At 39.2% G+C, this 16,643-nt stretch overlaps 1 protein-coding gene across 14 annotated transcripts in view; it reads right to left on the bottom strand.

Moving 5' to 3' along the window:
• DOCK10 (dedicator of cytokinesis 10) overlaps positions 1-16,643 on the bottom strand; it is a 135,934-nt gene that overhangs the window by 61,819 nt on the left and 57,472 nt on the right. For all 14 annotated transcript variants that reach the window (XM_072344260.1, XM_072344252.1, XM_072344261.1 and 11 more), the window contains exons 4-9: positions 13,072-13,154; positions 7,361-7,433; positions 6,956-7,087; positions 6,545-6,679; positions 2,077-2,260; positions 403-488 (exon numbers count right to left, since the gene is read on the bottom strand). In XM_072344260.1, coding sequence (XP_072200361.1) covers positions 403-488; positions 2,077-2,260; positions 6,545-6,679; positions 6,956-7,087; positions 7,361-7,433; positions 13,072-13,154 — 693 coding nt within the window. The remainder of the gene's footprint in view (positions 1-402; positions 489-2,076; positions 2,261-6,544; positions 6,680-6,955; positions 7,088-7,360; positions 7,434-13,071; positions 13,155-16,643) is intronic.

A 16,643-nucleotide genomic window follows, 5' to 3' on the forward strand; every position in this document is an offset into this window, starting at 1 on the left:
AGGTGATGAACAGTTTGCAGCTCATTTCCTTTAAGTGCTGCAAGTTATATAGGAAACCTTGTTTCTTTAAAAGGGCCAAAGTCTGTGAAATTCAGGTTGAAAAAGTAAATATTTCATAAACAACTACAGGGTTTAGAGCCTTACTGACTTCACAGGTATAAATCAAACCACTCAAACAGTCATGTGCTTTCTTTTTTTTCCCAGTGGAACTCTTTTCATTTATACAAAGCCATCAACTCAGAACTAATTTTATTTCTATCATTTATCATGGCTCCAACACACAAAATGGGGCGCATGCTATTTTTAAACCTTTCACAACAGTAATGATCATCTTTTGGCAGGCACTTTGACCTAGGCAGCACTTTCCACTCAGCATGTAAGGACAAACATAACAGCCATTACTTTTGTGAAGTCTGGATGGAAGGTGTTCTCTGAAGAATCAGTCTCTTCTTGAGAGCAATCATAATTCACTGAAGCTTCTGCAGGGTCTTGAAAAGGGGAAACAAATAAATAAATAAATAGGTCAATGCTTTTGTTACGCTTGCACTTACCAGTGGGTTTTAAAAATCAATCCCCATCCTATTCCTTTTTGTTCCCTTTGTTCCCTCTTAGAATCCACCTCCTCTCAAATGGAGGAGATACTGATGTGACCTCTGTTCAATCAACCTCATCTCCCAGCAGTGTTGACTATAACAGAGCACGTATTTAAGCTTCCAAAGATGCCGGACTCTACTTGAAGTGTCTGGCATGTCCATCCACAACAAATATTTATGTCCACAACAAAGACATCTTCCTTTGCTCTCTCAGTCCCTCCCAAGGCAACCCTGAAAATTTATGTCAACCCAAAGATTTTGGACTCCCAGTAAAAGGAGTTCTCAGTGCAGTCGGTGAGGCAGACAGGACCCTATCTGCTCTTTGAGAAGAAAGTCTGGGCTCCAAAAGCTACAAACCTACACATCCAGAAAACAGTACTATACAGCAAATCTTTTAGTCAGCTCTTGCTTTCAGTCCAGGGCGAAATAAGTCACTACAGACATTCAGGGCTCTTCTGCCAAGAAAGAATTATGCCTTTTGACTAGCTAACAAGCAAGAGGAATGCACTATGAAGTTATCAGGGTTTTTACCCCTAAGAACAGTTTTCTATTAACCTTATGTCTTTGATGCTTCATGAGCATTTTTCTTCCCCTTACTACCCTAATGGATGGGATTTTCAAAAGTACTTCTCTGGTTCTGAAGTGCAAGTCCCGTGTGCCTCCAACTGTAAAACATATTTGGCTACATGAAGAGCTTTCTGACCCTCCAAAATCAGAATTCAGTATAAACACTAAGTTAAAACCTATGGTTAGCTCTGAACTTCCTCAAGCATGTGAGTTCAAAGCTTTGTAGTGGTGCTAACAATTTTTATTAAGGTTTCAAGTGCTTTCAGTTATACAGTTATAATTGGATTCATCAAACTGAACATGGATTTATCATGTGAAATGATGAATTTCTGTCTCATGAAGAGTACAGTATGACCAAGCATCTCACTCTTTCTTACACGGTCAAAGCACATTAATATGCAAAGTCACTAAAGCAAGAAATGAAAAGTCAAGAAGCTTCCAGGGAAGGAGCAACAGCTGGTGATTTTATTTTATTTATTTTTTAATTATTAGCTCCAGATGTTTAAAGAAAAACAAAATGCTGGAAAAAGAATCTTTCCCCAAGAGTAAACTCTTAAAAACATTCTTGAGACCCAAGACAGTAAAACACAACGTACCAGCAAGATCACTGACAGGGTCAACTACTCTTGAAAAAGAGCTGCATCAGCAAAGCAGAGTCATGTTTTTCCTGCTGACTTTAAGGGGAGCAGCTTTACGTCCCTCTCACAGCCTTTTGAAAATGATCTGTGGGTAGTTAGCTGACATTGTTCAGGTCCTGCCAAAAGGCTGGAGCTGCTCCATCAGAAATCAATAGATACAGAATCCATTACAGATTCAGGCAGTTAAAGTGATTCGACATTGGTAGCTGAAGGCTTTTTTTTATTTTTTGCTTTCTTGCATTTGATTTAAAAAACAATACAAGATTATTCACTCTTACCAAGTTTCAGGTCGGTGAGGTCTGCACTTTTCCTTTCCTGAATGGTCCCCTCTGGATTTATTTGCAGGATTTTGTTGAGAGTGAAAATCCAGTCATCCATATCCTGTTCATTTTCAGCTGCCAGCACAAAGTATGTGAGGTCATTCATTTTCAGCTCAAAGGCATGTTTCCTAAGCCTGTTATTCTGTTGGAACGGAAGGAAAGGAAAATAATAAACACCAGAACCAACTACAAAAAGGTACCAAAAAAGGCATCCATAAGATGGACTTCTATATAGTCATTCCTTATAGGTAAATTTCAAACTAAATTAACTGACTTTAAAGATTTTTTTCTTCCTAATATCACAAAAATGAATTTATGTCCATTTATGCTGCATCTGTATATCTAACATCTGTTCAACCATGGACGATCTAAGACTATGGCCAGCAACACTAAAAACTATGGTAGGGATCATCACCTAAGTGAAATAATGAAAGACCTCTGACAGGGAAAGTACAACATCACTACATGACTTACTGCTGAATAGAGAAAATAAGGTCCAAGTCTCCTGTAAGTCACCACTTAATCACCAGACAAACAAGAAGATATCAAGCAGTGTTAACCAACATTCAAATTTGCTCCATGGAAGGAGGATGGAAGTAGTTCAGCAATTAAATCTTGCAAGCAAGCGAAGAAGTACACAGTGAAAGACTGTCCCACTTCTGACTGCTGTGGTTGGAAATGAAGAACTAAGTGTGTATATATATAAGCATATAACAAAGCTAGAAATATTGTGCAGAAATATTGTTAGGATAAGGACATTCGTAATTTTGTTTTGTTTTGTTTTTGAAAGAGCTTCTGCATAATACCAGATAGGCTGCGAATAGAAAGCAACTAATAAACCTCTTCAGAAGATGTGAATAGGACAGATTCCACTGTGAGAAAACATTACAGTGAGCACTTTGAGGTGTTACAAGTGACTATTGCATTTTCAACAATTCCTTGTAGGACACCAAGGGTGAAAATACTGCTGCTGCCCAGTCACTGCATTCTGGCCTTACAAAGTACAGAACAGAAATCTAAACCCAATATACTGACTACAAACTTAGCTTTGTTTTGTATCACTAGATTGTATCTACAGTAGATAGTTGATCCATTCGTTTCTGTTTTAAGAATTAATAGCTGCTTAGTTAATGAAACAGCTCAATAAAACTGAGTAGAATGAGCTTCTAATGTAATTATGTTTCATTCCTCGAGTTCACCAAAGGAGTGAGGCTTCCACCTGTTAGCCTTATGGAAACAGTCACATCAATTGTCCCTTCCCCTTGTTTAAATCTGGAAGAACATCGATGTACCCCACCCCCACTACATAACATAATTTTTACAACTACTGATGTCCACAGTCAGTGTCACCATTTTACTTTCCATATTCCAGAAAATTGCCCTCACCTGCAATTATAAGGGCATTGCTGGCACATCTAACCTCAGACTGACAGATGAAAACCAACTCATCCATCCCATACTTTGGCATTTTGCTCTTTGTTTTTCTTAATTCACGGTCATAAACAAAATGACAGAGGTATCCTATATCTTTACATACCAGAATTATTTCTTAATATACAGAACTGCTGCCCTATATCAGGTTACCCAGAGCAGCATCTAATCCAGCAGTTCAGATCACACTGGTATCATCTTTTGCGTATGAGAAACAGAGGCAAAAATCTGAGGCTTATTAGCAGTGAAGGAGATAGAGAACACCAGACGCGGAGAAAAATTTCCATGACCAGTTTTGTTTTGCCAGCAGCAGAGATGATTTAGAAGATTCCTACCCAATCTGTTGTTAATCACTTGCTCCAGTCTTCATACCGTATGTCATGACCCAGCTCAGGAATCAGCAAGACTAAACAGCTTCTGGAGCTACTGGGTCATTAGAATCAGTCAGATCAATGTTTTCCTACACTTGCTCAGGTATGCGTGCTTATCTGAGTGTGCTTCTTTTTTAACTCTGCTACTGAAAAATTCTCTTGTTAGGAAATAGTTTTCTCTCACAAACCTTACTTAAGTGAAAAAACTTTCAGGTATAAAAATATTAATTTGCCCTATGCAGGGGAAGAATACAGTTGGGTTTTGTAGCATTTCATTCCTGGTTACATTCTTGATCACAATGAAATCACCGTAATCCTCTGGTTGCTGCATACATTCAAATTATTAATGTAAAATAACTAAAATTTTGCAGAAATCTATTTTAGCTAATAAACCATGAGGGCCTGAACAAGAGTTAAATGTGGGAAAAAAATGATACCAAGAATCCTCAGCTAGTGCCCATTCCAAACTTTTAAAGATAGATAATTTAAGTGGATCATGTATATAAATTTATGCACAATCCAACTGTGCTTCAATTTATCTTCAGAAAAAGTATGAAGATCACTAAAAAGAATGAACTTGTCTGTATTGTGTCCTTTCCTTTACAGACACAGCCTTGACCTTTCAATCAGGTACTGTAACGCCATTAGACACTATCTGATAGAGCGATACATCTTGCATGCTGAATCCTAAGAACACTGTGGCAGGAAAACTTCAATATCCACTTTTCCATCTGCACTTCAGACCTCTGGCAAGCAGATGAGATCTACAGCAAAATCTCTGTTTCAAATCTAAAGCCAACTACTTTTTTTTTCCCTGAACAGTTAATAGAGCAAAAAGAAAAAAAACCCAAACCCCAAATTCCATTTCAAAGTTCCCTGCTCTGTAAGTCCTTCCATATCTGTATGGACTGTGGACCTGGAGGTTAAATTGTAATCTTCAACACTTAATTCCAAGTTTTCAGATGGAAATTATACAAGATTAAAAAAGAAACTAGAGATGAGCTATGAATGAAACATCAGGCTGTCTAATGCCTGCAGGGTCATTCTTCCAAAATAAAAGCATTGTTTTTTGTGCTTTGCATTTAATCTGGAGATGGTTTTTCCCAGGATGTTTGTTGCGATCTAGTAAACTCAGCTCATGAAATCAGAAATTTCACATCATAGTTCCTCTAGGCCTTCACATTTACTCAGTGCTTTCTCCAGATTCCATAGTTTCCCTGCAACTCTAATCAAAGTTTCGTTTTTGAGTTCTATGACTTTAAGCTCACCACATTTTTATAGCAGTTGGAGTCTTTGATGCTGATGGCACTTGCACTATTATTGCCTTGGCTAAGGCTCTCACTTTTGAGTGAAGACAGCTCAAATTCATTCATCCCATTCTAAATGTCAATTAAATAATCAAGAAAATTGGTGTCTGGTGGTAGGTGAGAGGTGAACTTACAGTTCAAACTGTTCTGGACAGTAGGCAGGAATTCTGTAGTGTTAGAAAACAGATCAAGGGTTTCTTAAGCTTTTTTTCTGCCAGAGATCTTGCAATCAAAACACTTTTACCATGGAGTGTCATCAGAAACAACACTGAAGATTGGGCACCCTCTGGGCCAGTACTTAATCTATAGCTAAAGCTACACTGCAGAGACATTCAGGTCTTAATGACAGTCCTGGCCGAGTCCTATCTTAAAGGAAAGCACACACCACCAGCAGGCAAGAACAAGCAGTCATTTTCATTTTTTCCCTTCTTATAAATGACTGAGCAACACCAACTCATAAGATCCTGGATGACTGTTACTTTAAGCTAAGTAAATACTCCCTTAGTCACAACTAACTGCTCAGCTGAGAATCAAGGATCAGTAGCAGCTCCCTCATGGGTGCACCAGTGTGTCTGTAACTGCACAGAGCATGCTCCCTTCATGCTGACCATCATCCCAAACACACATAGCCCAGAGACTAGCACAAGAATGTGTTGCAGACATTAGACATTTCTAAACGGAATTTCTGTGCAAGTTGCAGCCTTAACAGTTCCATAGTTTTGCCTCCTTGGTGGCTTTCACCACACTTGCAGGCCACCTCTTAGGTCCTTCAAGCCAATGGACTGACAGCAGCAGACATCACTGCCCCCTGCCATGTATTTAGTTTTATCCTGTCCTGCACCTATTTGAAAAAGAAATACCTCAGGAGCTACACAGTGTAGATTGCTATTTCCTACAGAGGACCTTCAAGGAGACTGCTGAATCATCTAAATAATCTGAGTCTCAGGATATAGGATTTATTTTCCACTTGTAACAATGAATGTCCCATAATCTGAGTCTTGTTAACCCACAAGCATAACCTTAGTAAGAATGAAGACATGGCAGCTAAGAAAGCAATTTCAGTGAAAATAAACTTCTAATGATATTTTTCTCACGTGTGCCATCAGCAAAGAGTATATACTCATCTCCTAGCATACTTCAGCTGTATATCTTGTATTCTGACAGTCTGAGCACTTGCACCAATTTGAAGAGCAAAACAAACGGCATTTTCTTTCCACACAACTGATAATGAAACCCACCCATGTATGTTCTTCTATGTGCCTCCAGTAATTCTTACGTATCTGTCACCAAAACACAGTGAAATAAAATCAGACTTACCTGTACGACTCCTGTACAGGAATCCAAGAAAATACATCCCTTTGGCTCCTTAGATATTTTTTCATCTTTGTAAAAATTCATAATATATGAGTTATCTGACAACTGTGTCAGCTGGAAGTAGCGCTTTTTGAACGACTAAAGTGGAGAGAAAAAAAGGCAGACAGTTGTTGAGCTGCAAATTGTTTTCACTGATACCTGATTCACAGGGTTTAAATAAAAAGCAATTTCTACCCCACATTTCAATTGCACTACTCTGCAGACAATTGCAACATTACTTTAGGATCCGTTGAAGCAACGTAACCGTGCCTAATCCGAGATATAAATGGATAAATGGAAATGGCAAAAAAAGCATGCCTCTGTGGGAGATACAAATTGAAACAGAATAAAGAAAAAATAATGCAGTCCCCTTACCCGAACAGTGATGCTATTGTTTACAGTGCTGTTGAAATTCCCTTTATAAAGCCACCCAGACTTGAAAACTCCTGCTGCTAATCCTCCTCCTCCACCACCGCCACCTTTTGAAGATGAGTGGGACGTTGTATCCTAGATGAAAGACGTAATTAAAAGTGCACTGACAAAAGAAAACTGTAATGTGTGAATACCTAGTTGACAACAAATCATCATCCTTACAATCCTTTTAATCTAAGACTTTAGTAATAAGCCTGCTGTGTATATGTTGTTCCACCAACTTCAAAGTTATTTTAAATATCAAATATTTTATAGAAGATAATGAGTCTCCATTATATTTTTTTCAAGATATTAAAATAATAAGTCTTCGCTAGCAGAGAAAAAAAGAAAACAAATCAGAATACATACTTCATCCTTATCTACATCTTCGTGATCGATTTCAAAGGAATGTGATGGCAGTTTCTCCGGTCTACAGTCATTTCTATGAGAAGAGAAAATTATTTAATAGTATTAAGTAAATGAATAATTATAACATATCCTCTACTTCAGGGAGACAACTATCCTGAGTACCCATCCACAGAATACCTTCCTTTTTCTCTGGTTCTATATTCCTTTGAAAATCAGTACACTTACAATACACTGCTTTTTTATTGTTATTATTATTAAGCTCCCTTCATCTTTTTTCCCCAGCAATGTGAAGCTGCATCTCCTCCATATGAAAGATAAAGTACTATTACTTATTCTATTCCCTGCTCTTCCACCACAACAGACAATAAAAACTAAACAATTCCCAGAGAGAGGTCCCACTGAAGGCTGTCAAATGAACCAGAATTAACTCTCCTGTAGCTTTTTCTAACCAATAAAAACATTAGAACATTTGCTAAAAGCTTCTACATTTCTTTAATATTAATTTCAAGATACGTATTTTACTATTCAGTATGATGAGCACAGGATTCAGGTAACTTTTAAAATGCAGTCTTTCAGATGTGGTGCCACTTTAGAGCTCCACACTATAGATGGTGAAACAAAACTGAGACTGAAAGAGGAGAGCACTTAAGCACGTGCTTATTTTTGAGCACACAGGTAGTTGTATCATCCCAAAGTACTTTGCATGTTGCAGAATTAAGCCTTAAGTAACAGCCAAACCAATGTGCTTGGTAAAAGATATTTTTAAATTGAGGAAAAAATAGATTTTTCTGTGGCCTAAAATGTACCAACACTGGTTTTCAATTCTTAAAGATTAAAATCTCTTCTGGAAAGTCTTTACTAATGATGTGAAAAAACTACAGAAGCTGTCATGGTAAAAGCCATTGTTTGATAAGAAGACCAACCTTTACAGAATGCAGTTTTTATCTACTCGTAATGTGAACAAAGAAATACCATGCTGTCACATATGGGAGCAAACAGAAGTTCAGGAACCACGTGCTCATCAGCTAATTTCCTCTGTGATGTTAGCAAATGTTAGTGTTATAGTAGAAAAGAAGAAAAGAAAAGAAAAGAAAAGAAAAGAAGGAAGAAAGGAAAGGAAAGGAAAGGAAAGGAAAGGAAAGGAAAGGAAAGGAAAGGAAAGGAAAGGAAAGGAAAGGAAAGGAAAGGAAAGGAAAGGAAAGGAAAGGAAAGGAAAGGAAAGGAAAGGAAAGGAAAGGAAAGGAAAGGAAAGGAAAGGAAAGGAAAGGAAAGGAAAGGAAAGGAAAGGAAAGGAAAGGAAAGGAAAGGAAAGGAAAGGAAAGGAAAGGAAAAGAAAGGAAAGGAAAAGAAAGGAAAGGAAAAGAAAGGAAAGGAAAAGAAAGGAAAGGAAAAGAGAAGAGAAGAGAAGAGAAGAGAAGAGAAGAGAAGAGAAGAGAAGAGAAGAGAAGAGAAGAGAAGAGAAGAGAAGAGAAGAGAAGAGAAGAGAAGAGAAGAGAAGAGAAGAGAAGAGAAGAGAAGAGAAGAGAAGAGAAGAGAAGAGAAGAGAAGAGAAGAGAAGAGAAGAGAAGAGAAGAGAAGAGAAGAGAAGAGAAGAGAAGAAAAGAAAAGAAAAGAAAAGAAAGAAAGAAAAGAAAAGAAAAGAAAAGAAAAGAAAAGAAAAGAAAAGAAAAGAAAAGAAAGACAAGCAAAAGAAAAGAAAAGAAAAAGAAAAGAAAAGAAAAGAAAAGAAAAGAAAAGAAAAGAAAAGAAAAGAAAAGAAAAGAAAAGAAAAGAAAAGAAAAGAAAAGAAAAGAAAAGAAAAGAAAAGAAAAGAAAAGAAAAGAAAAGAAAAGAAAAGAAAAGAAAAGAAAAGAAAAGAAAAGAAAAGAAAAGAAAAGAAAAAGAAAAAGAAAGAAAAGAAGGAAAGGCAACTGGCCCCTTTTCATTTTCTGTTCATTCATACACAAGTTATAGATTAGGAAGATTAGAATAAAAAGCAATACCGATCTCCTCTTTGCTATCTCTATTTCTAAAATCAGTTATATCATGCCTTCAGCATCCCATTGTACTCAGAAAAGCCAGGATAATGAAATGAACACAGAATACAAAAGGACACGAGACACTTTATTCTCTGTTTTAGCTCCTTCCTTTTTTAGTGTTTAATGGAAACAACTGATTAATATTGTGGAGAAAAGGAACCTCTGCCATCTAGTGCTACTATCTTTGACGTCTATAGAGTGTTAATACTCTGAATCCCTTGGGCTTGTTCGTCACTCAGAGCCAAGGACACACTGCAGCACTCACTGGGGCATGCCTTTGCGGGACTGCCCACTTCCACCAGCCCATGCACTGGTGGGGGAACACCATATCCTTTGCTTGAGGACCTGCACGAGTAGTAGTGGGGCAAGCCATGGAGCTACTGAGAAAAACAAAACAAAACAAAACAAAGCAAAATTGTTGCTACAGGGGAAGGGAAGAAGGCAGAGGGAAGGAGGAGCTGGATTGCTGTGGTCTTGAGTGCCCTGGCTCTTCAACACTGCAATTCTGCCCGACTCTTGCCACCCCAATGAGAAGGCAAGCCTTTCCCACTAAACCACAGACCTTCTGCACGCCTGAGCACATGGTGTGCTTCTGAGAAAAAAGGAAACCCTTCTGTCCTCCCAGAAGAGCTGTATGAAGACAGAAAAGGACTGACAGCCAATGCTTCCGGTGGCAGAACAGGCACCCCACGGAAGCAAAGCATGTCAGTGCTTTGGGACAGGCAGTATGAAGGTTACATCAGTAGAAACAAGTTTTGGAAATAGAAGAAAAGAAATGATTATTGATGTTTTTTCTCTCTGTCTATACAAGACCTCAAGTCAAGGTCCACCCACAATGTGTTACCCCTACAGCTACCAGCAAAACCCAGCTGTAGGGACATTTTAGCTGGCAGTGAGATCACACAATATCCTGCAGAAGTTTTCCCTCGCTGACTGCACAGGAAACACTCATCCACTCAGATCTGTGTCATTCTCCAGTTTTTTCCTTTCTTTTCTTACCCTACCCAGGCACACTGCTCCACTCTCTAGGGCAGGCAGACAAAACACACCTAGGGATGCTCTTTTTCTTTCCAACTACTGTCTCTTCAAACTCATAAAATGCAGACTTTTGAGGCAGTGGAACTGAAATACCTACCCAAACACTTGGGGCTCTCACTTTATAAATGACAGCAAAAAGTTTGCTAATGGCTATTTCTGTTTCCAGACATGCTGTCACCATACCACTAAGCAAGTCCTGGTTTTCCTCCACCCCTCCATTTGCTCAAGAAGCAAGAAGACACAGAACAAAGCATAAGAAATGGTGTAAAAAGAGGTAGTGAGAGCTCACAGAGAGGAATTTAAGGGGCAAAGAGATCTGAAAAAAAACCAACAACCTCAGAGAAGGAACACACATAAAAAAACTATGAATTCCTTTCAGCACAACTGAAGGCTGCTGGGTTTCAATTTTTGTGTTTCTAAAAGCAAAACCCCATGAGAAGGTATAGAGCACCCCTAGTGAATGGGAGTCCTTTAGCCACAGCTCAATCTGGTGTCACATCTCAACTAAATGCTTATCGCTCATCCAACCCTCTCTATTAGAACAATCTCCTATAAAAAGAATTGAGACAACAGTATTTAAGGGGAAGTAGCATCTGACACACCATAACATCCCTAGAGCATGAACTCAGGCAAGTGACTTTAATCACCATATTAAAATATCCTTCGCAGAAGAGGATGTCCATAAAGAGCTAAAATGCACTTCCTTGCAGAATAATGCAACCACGTCTGTCAAATGCATATTTCATAAGAATGGAAGTACTTAAGGTTAAATGGAAAACTTCTGCCTGGCAAACATTTTTCTTTAGCGCTAAATACATTAATTTTATAAAACAATCGGTACATTGGATACATAAGAAAAGGCATGTTTATAATACCAATTAGCAAAATTGCCCTCACTGGCTCTTTGCACTACCATAATCACCAACGTACAGAAGAGAAGGCAGATCTGTGGGAAAGCTTACAGCACAAAACTCTGAAAAACACATCGAATGGAACCACAAAAGGCAGTTTATTGATTCCTTCCATGATAGAATCACAGAATTGGAGGGTTTGGAAGGGACCTCCAGAGATCATCAAGTCCAACTGCCCTGCAAAGCAGGCTCCCTACAGCAGGCTGTACAGGTTAGGTGTCCAGGCAGGTCCAGAAAAGGAGAATCCACAACCTCCCTGGGCAGCTTGGTCCTGTGCTGTCTCATGGCCAACATGTTGTCTACCAGGACCCCCAGGTCCTTCTCTGCAGGGCTTCGCTCCAGCAGGTAATGTCCCAATCTGTACTGATATTTGTACACTTGCTTTTGTTACACCTCATCTGGTTTTTACCGCCCAGCTCTTCTGTCTGTCCAGGTCTTGCTGAATGGCAGTACAGCCTTCAGGTGTGTCAGCCACTCCTCTCATCTTTGTATCATCATCTTACTTGCTGAGGGTGGACACTATCCCCTCACTGAGGTCATTGATGAAGATACTGAACAAGACCGGACCCAGCACCGACCCATGGGTAACACTGCTGGTCACAGGTCTCTAATCAGACTCTGCACCGCTCACAGCCAGTCAGCCGGTTCTCAACCCACCTCACTGTCTACTCACCTATCCCACACTTTCTCTGCTTTGTTATCAGGATGTCGTGGGAGACAGTATCAAAAGCTGAAGTCAAGGTACACGACACCCACTGCTCTCCCCCTATCTACCCACCTGGTGACGCTATCATAGTAGGCTACAAGGTTGGTCAAGAATGATTTTCCCTTGATGAGTCCATGCTGATTATTCCTGATGACCTTCTCCTCTTCCAATTACTTGGAGAGGGCTTCTAGAACAAGCTGTTTCATAGGTTTAGTTTGTACTAGTCTGCATCCAAGCCATGTCTAGAGCACTTGTTCCAGTGGTTGGCGTTATGCGATCGTAACCACCTTTTTCATCCACTATTGTATTTTTGTGTCTCAAATTACAAGAAAGTAGGTGGTAATGCTGCTTGCTTGGGCATTCAGTGAGTTCATTCACTACTCTGTAAAACAGTCCTCAGGGTACAGGATACAAACCTCCCAGAAATGGGAGTATGTGTAGGAATACGTGCAAAAAGGAATGAGCACCAAATTCCTAATTTCTTTCCGCTCCCACCAAGGAGATTGTTCCTCCCACTCCCTTTACGCTGATTCAATGTACTATATCCAAGCACAGACAGGACATTTGCTTACCCAGACAGCTGCACATTTCTGCAGCCCATGCATTGCAGCAGCACACATACTCACTGCAAACAGACCTTCTGCACTGTGCAGCTATAAACCCCTAAGCGATATCCTATGCCTCTGACACATAGGGTAACTAAAAGGAGAATTAATCCCAGTTAAAGGTGAACGACATTTATGCATTATTAAGGAAAACAGGAGCTAACTTTCTGTATCAGCTGTGCTTTGAATATGCAAATACGCTCTTAAGGTTTGAATCAGCAGTAACAGAGTTTGTTGATGCTACTGAATTCTGCAGAGTGTTGACCTTTTGCTAAAAGACCTTTTCTTCCCCTTTTTAAAAATGCAAGCCTCTATAAATACAGTAAAACAAGTACAGAATATGAGACAAAGGAAAGCACAAATAAGGGCACAACTCAGCAAAATGACAGAAACCTAAGAGGAAAAATAAAGAAGAACTTAGGCTAGATCTTACTGTGGTAAATGTCGAAAATCTTCTGAATACTGTTCGTATTTGTAGTTCACAACGTGCCACTGGGAACTGTAATACTTACAAGCCTAAAGAGAAAACAACAATAACAAGAATTAATTAAATAAGAAACTGGTATGAAAGAGAACTGGTCAGAGCCCTACAGTCCCTTGCACGTGGCAAACCAACACAACACATTCTCACAAAAGAAACAGAAAATGGACATATATTTACAGTGAACGATAGTTCACATCTAAACTACATGGAGTCAAGATTCAGACAGGTAAGTGGCTTTTTATATTGCCTTGTCCCCAGACTGCCTTAAAATGTCCAATTCTTAATGATTAGTTAATGATTGTGGAGCCAGGAGTTTCACTCAATTATTCTTATGGGCCTTCTCCAACTCAAGGTATTCTGTGACTCTAACTCTGCTACAACTGTTTAGGCTCAGAAAAGGCTAAAGAAGAGATAAAGAGAAGAACCTATTCCTTTCTTTTATAGAAGAGCGCAGAGTTCACAAAAGCGAGTGCCACATTCTCCCATTCAGAAGCACAATTTCTCTTTCAAATAAAAAGCACTGAATTATACAAGATGGAGCGCGGGGAGGCTGAAAACAACTTAACATGCTTTCCTAGTTCTCATCACCTACTCTGTAGACATCATTAATTTATATCACCAGACCCACAAGAGACACCACACAGTTTACGCCTGACTTGCTCCATGGACATCACGCATTTGTCTGTACCTGTTTCACTGTCTAAGTCTTCCACTTGTAAATGCATTTGCCTCACTCTTTTTATTCCCTGCTGTTGCAGCACAAGCCCTCTACTTCTTGTTCTACCCCTAGGGACTGATCTTCATTCTCTTAACGTTCAGGAATATATTAACAGGATTATTATTTATCACCAGGGTCTCATTTTCCCCATCACACTGGATTTGCTCAGTCATCTCATCATCTCCCTGCAGCTTTTATTTTCTAAGAAAATCTTTAAGCTGGTTTTGCATCTCATCTAAAATTGCTCTTAATATACAAATCTCCCTTAAATAAGGATAGCGGACCTGCACAAAGACTATAGTGAAGAGTTTTGCTATGCTGTCAAATAAATCAGATTAACTCTGTGATTTACTCAATACAGAACTTTTATCAGTGCAATTAAACATGACAGTTGGATGAAACTAGATGCACAAAATATGTGTTTATTGATAATATACACATTGATAACAAGAAAAATAACACCATGTCAGAATTTCCAGCAATCCTCACTACGGAATATAAAATGAAAATAGGTAACCGATAATGGTTGACTCACCGACCCTGGATATAATTAAAAACCGTTTGGATGTGGTGCTCAGGGCATGATTTAGCAGAGGGTTGTTAGGGTAGTATGGTTAGGTCATGGTTGGACTTGATCTTTAAGGTCTTTTCCAACCTGAGTGATTCTATGATTCTAACCGTGCTATATGCTGAAAAATTTCCCCTAAAATCATATTATTTTCTTCCTGCACTTCACTTGAACATTTAAGATGGACAGGAAGGAAAAAAAAAAAGGCCTAAAACCTAGCAGCAGAAACCTGAAGCTGAAGTTGACAGGACAGAGACGAGTCAAGAATAAAAATGTGAGGATCTACAGTAGAGAAAGACGCAAAGACATAAAAGGTAATTTAATCTCAGGTGAGAGCAGGAAAGAGTCTCACTAAAAGGCATGGAAAGGATGAGGCTGCAGGAGGCAAAGAGTAGAATTAAGAACAGATCAAAGAGACTAGGGACAGAAGAAGCTAAGCAGAAAAAGTAGAGGAAGAGGCAATAAAGGGACAAGAAGGGTCACTCCAGCTGGGAGTATTCCCTCTTTCTTGCCAGCCTCTCCCAATGTTCCCACGGGAGCCACTGCTTGCACAGTCATCTTTGCCCCAAAAAGAGAGAGAATTGTGGGACTGCTACTGCAGTCTGTGATGAGCTGAAAGCCTTAAAGTTGTGGTTTTTGAATTACTCAGTGCTGGCTTGCCAAGTCTCCTTGTAAGTCCTGCGTAAAGCATACAGATACATAGTCACAGATGAATTTAGGAAATGATCTCAGGTATGATCACAATCTTCTGCAGCATCTTTGTTTTAGCATATGGAAAAGAAGGTGAAGAAGTAAATGCACAGCAGTAGGCAGTTCTCTTGGTAATGAAATGGAAGAGAATATTTCAACACAGCCACGTGCGTTCTGCAGTAAAGGGATTCCAACTGAATCTAAGATCTCCTTCATCTGACATAAACCTTCATTTTCTTTCAGACATGAGATGCAGAATAAATCATGACCACTAAACAGTATAAAATAAAAAACACCCATTACAGATTATCCAACAACGAACATATTATTCTGGTATTGTGACCAAGTGACCGTGCACCTTACAGAACAAAGCCTTCAGCCTACACATGACAATCATGATCCTACTCAGCTCAGGTTTTAAATATTTATTAAACACTTTTTCTTATGACTCTCCAAGAAATGCCTTTGTCACTCTTCTGTTTGCATGACCAAAGTTTTCATTTAAACTATTTGCTATTTACCTGGGCTACAAGAAAATTCTCTTACAGGGGTAACATGTACTCTGCTATACAAGAGCCAATGAAAAACTCATTACTGAGCCTTGTGGGGAGGAGCACGGACTCTTCAACTTGCACTTCACTTTCTTTCTGCTTGGTAAACGTGAATTAATCAAGTCTCCTACAGAAAGGGCATTTTTTTCTCTGCAGTACTTTTAACACTAAGTATTCTACCGAGAAGATGCAATTAATGCCCACAGAGCATTCTCACTACAGACTTTTATTGCAAACATTACAGGCTGACGTGCTGAAAACATAGTTGGGAATACCATATAGGGCAGGTCACGGTGTTTTAGCTTATAACCATAAAGGTATATTGTGCTTCTCCAAGAAAAAGCTAATCAAGATAAAAATTAAAGGGGACAAGAAATTCAAGTATCATTCAGAAAATTCACAGAAGGAAAGACAAACCAGTGCAACAGCTACCACGGTTCCGTAACCTGCTTGTTGTGTCTAGCCATTATAAAGCAGATCTAGGTTTTAAAAAAGAAATATATTAACACAAGATTACAGCATTTTCTATTTAGAATACCCCCAACTGAAAAATCAAATTCTTCTTCAGAACGCACTGACTTTTAAAGATTTTTTTAACTGGAAATTACTGTAAGTCTTATTTTAATGGTGGGGAAAGATAGCTGTGAGGAGCAAGAAAGCCCTTCTGGAGGCAGAGATTTCATTGAGAATCCACTGTACAGCTGTTCAGCTCAAGGGGACTGCGGGGGAGGAAAAATACAGGCAGAGAAATGGAAGCTTTGGGACGTGGGAGGGCTGGCACATGGCTGCATGAATTTTCCTATTCTGCTGTTGGCCTGGCAGGCTGCACAGCCCATTCCCAGGGGACATATCCAATTCATTTCTTCTTTTCTATGGTTTTGGTTTTCTCCTTGCCCAGCCAGTCCAATTTTTCCTTACAGACACTGACCACCCTGCAAATATTTTTCACCTGCACCTTCTTAGCTCTGGTTTTGGTGATGACAACATGGTGAGA

The sequence above is a fragment of the Excalfactoria chinensis genome, chromosome 9 (genome assembly GCF_039878825.1).
Source record: "Excalfactoria chinensis isolate bCotChi1 chromosome 9, bCotChi1.hap2, whole genome shotgun sequence".
In the NCBI taxonomy this organism is placed as follows: domain Eukaryota; kingdom Metazoa; phylum Chordata; class Aves; order Galliformes; family Phasianidae; genus Excalfactoria; species Excalfactoria chinensis.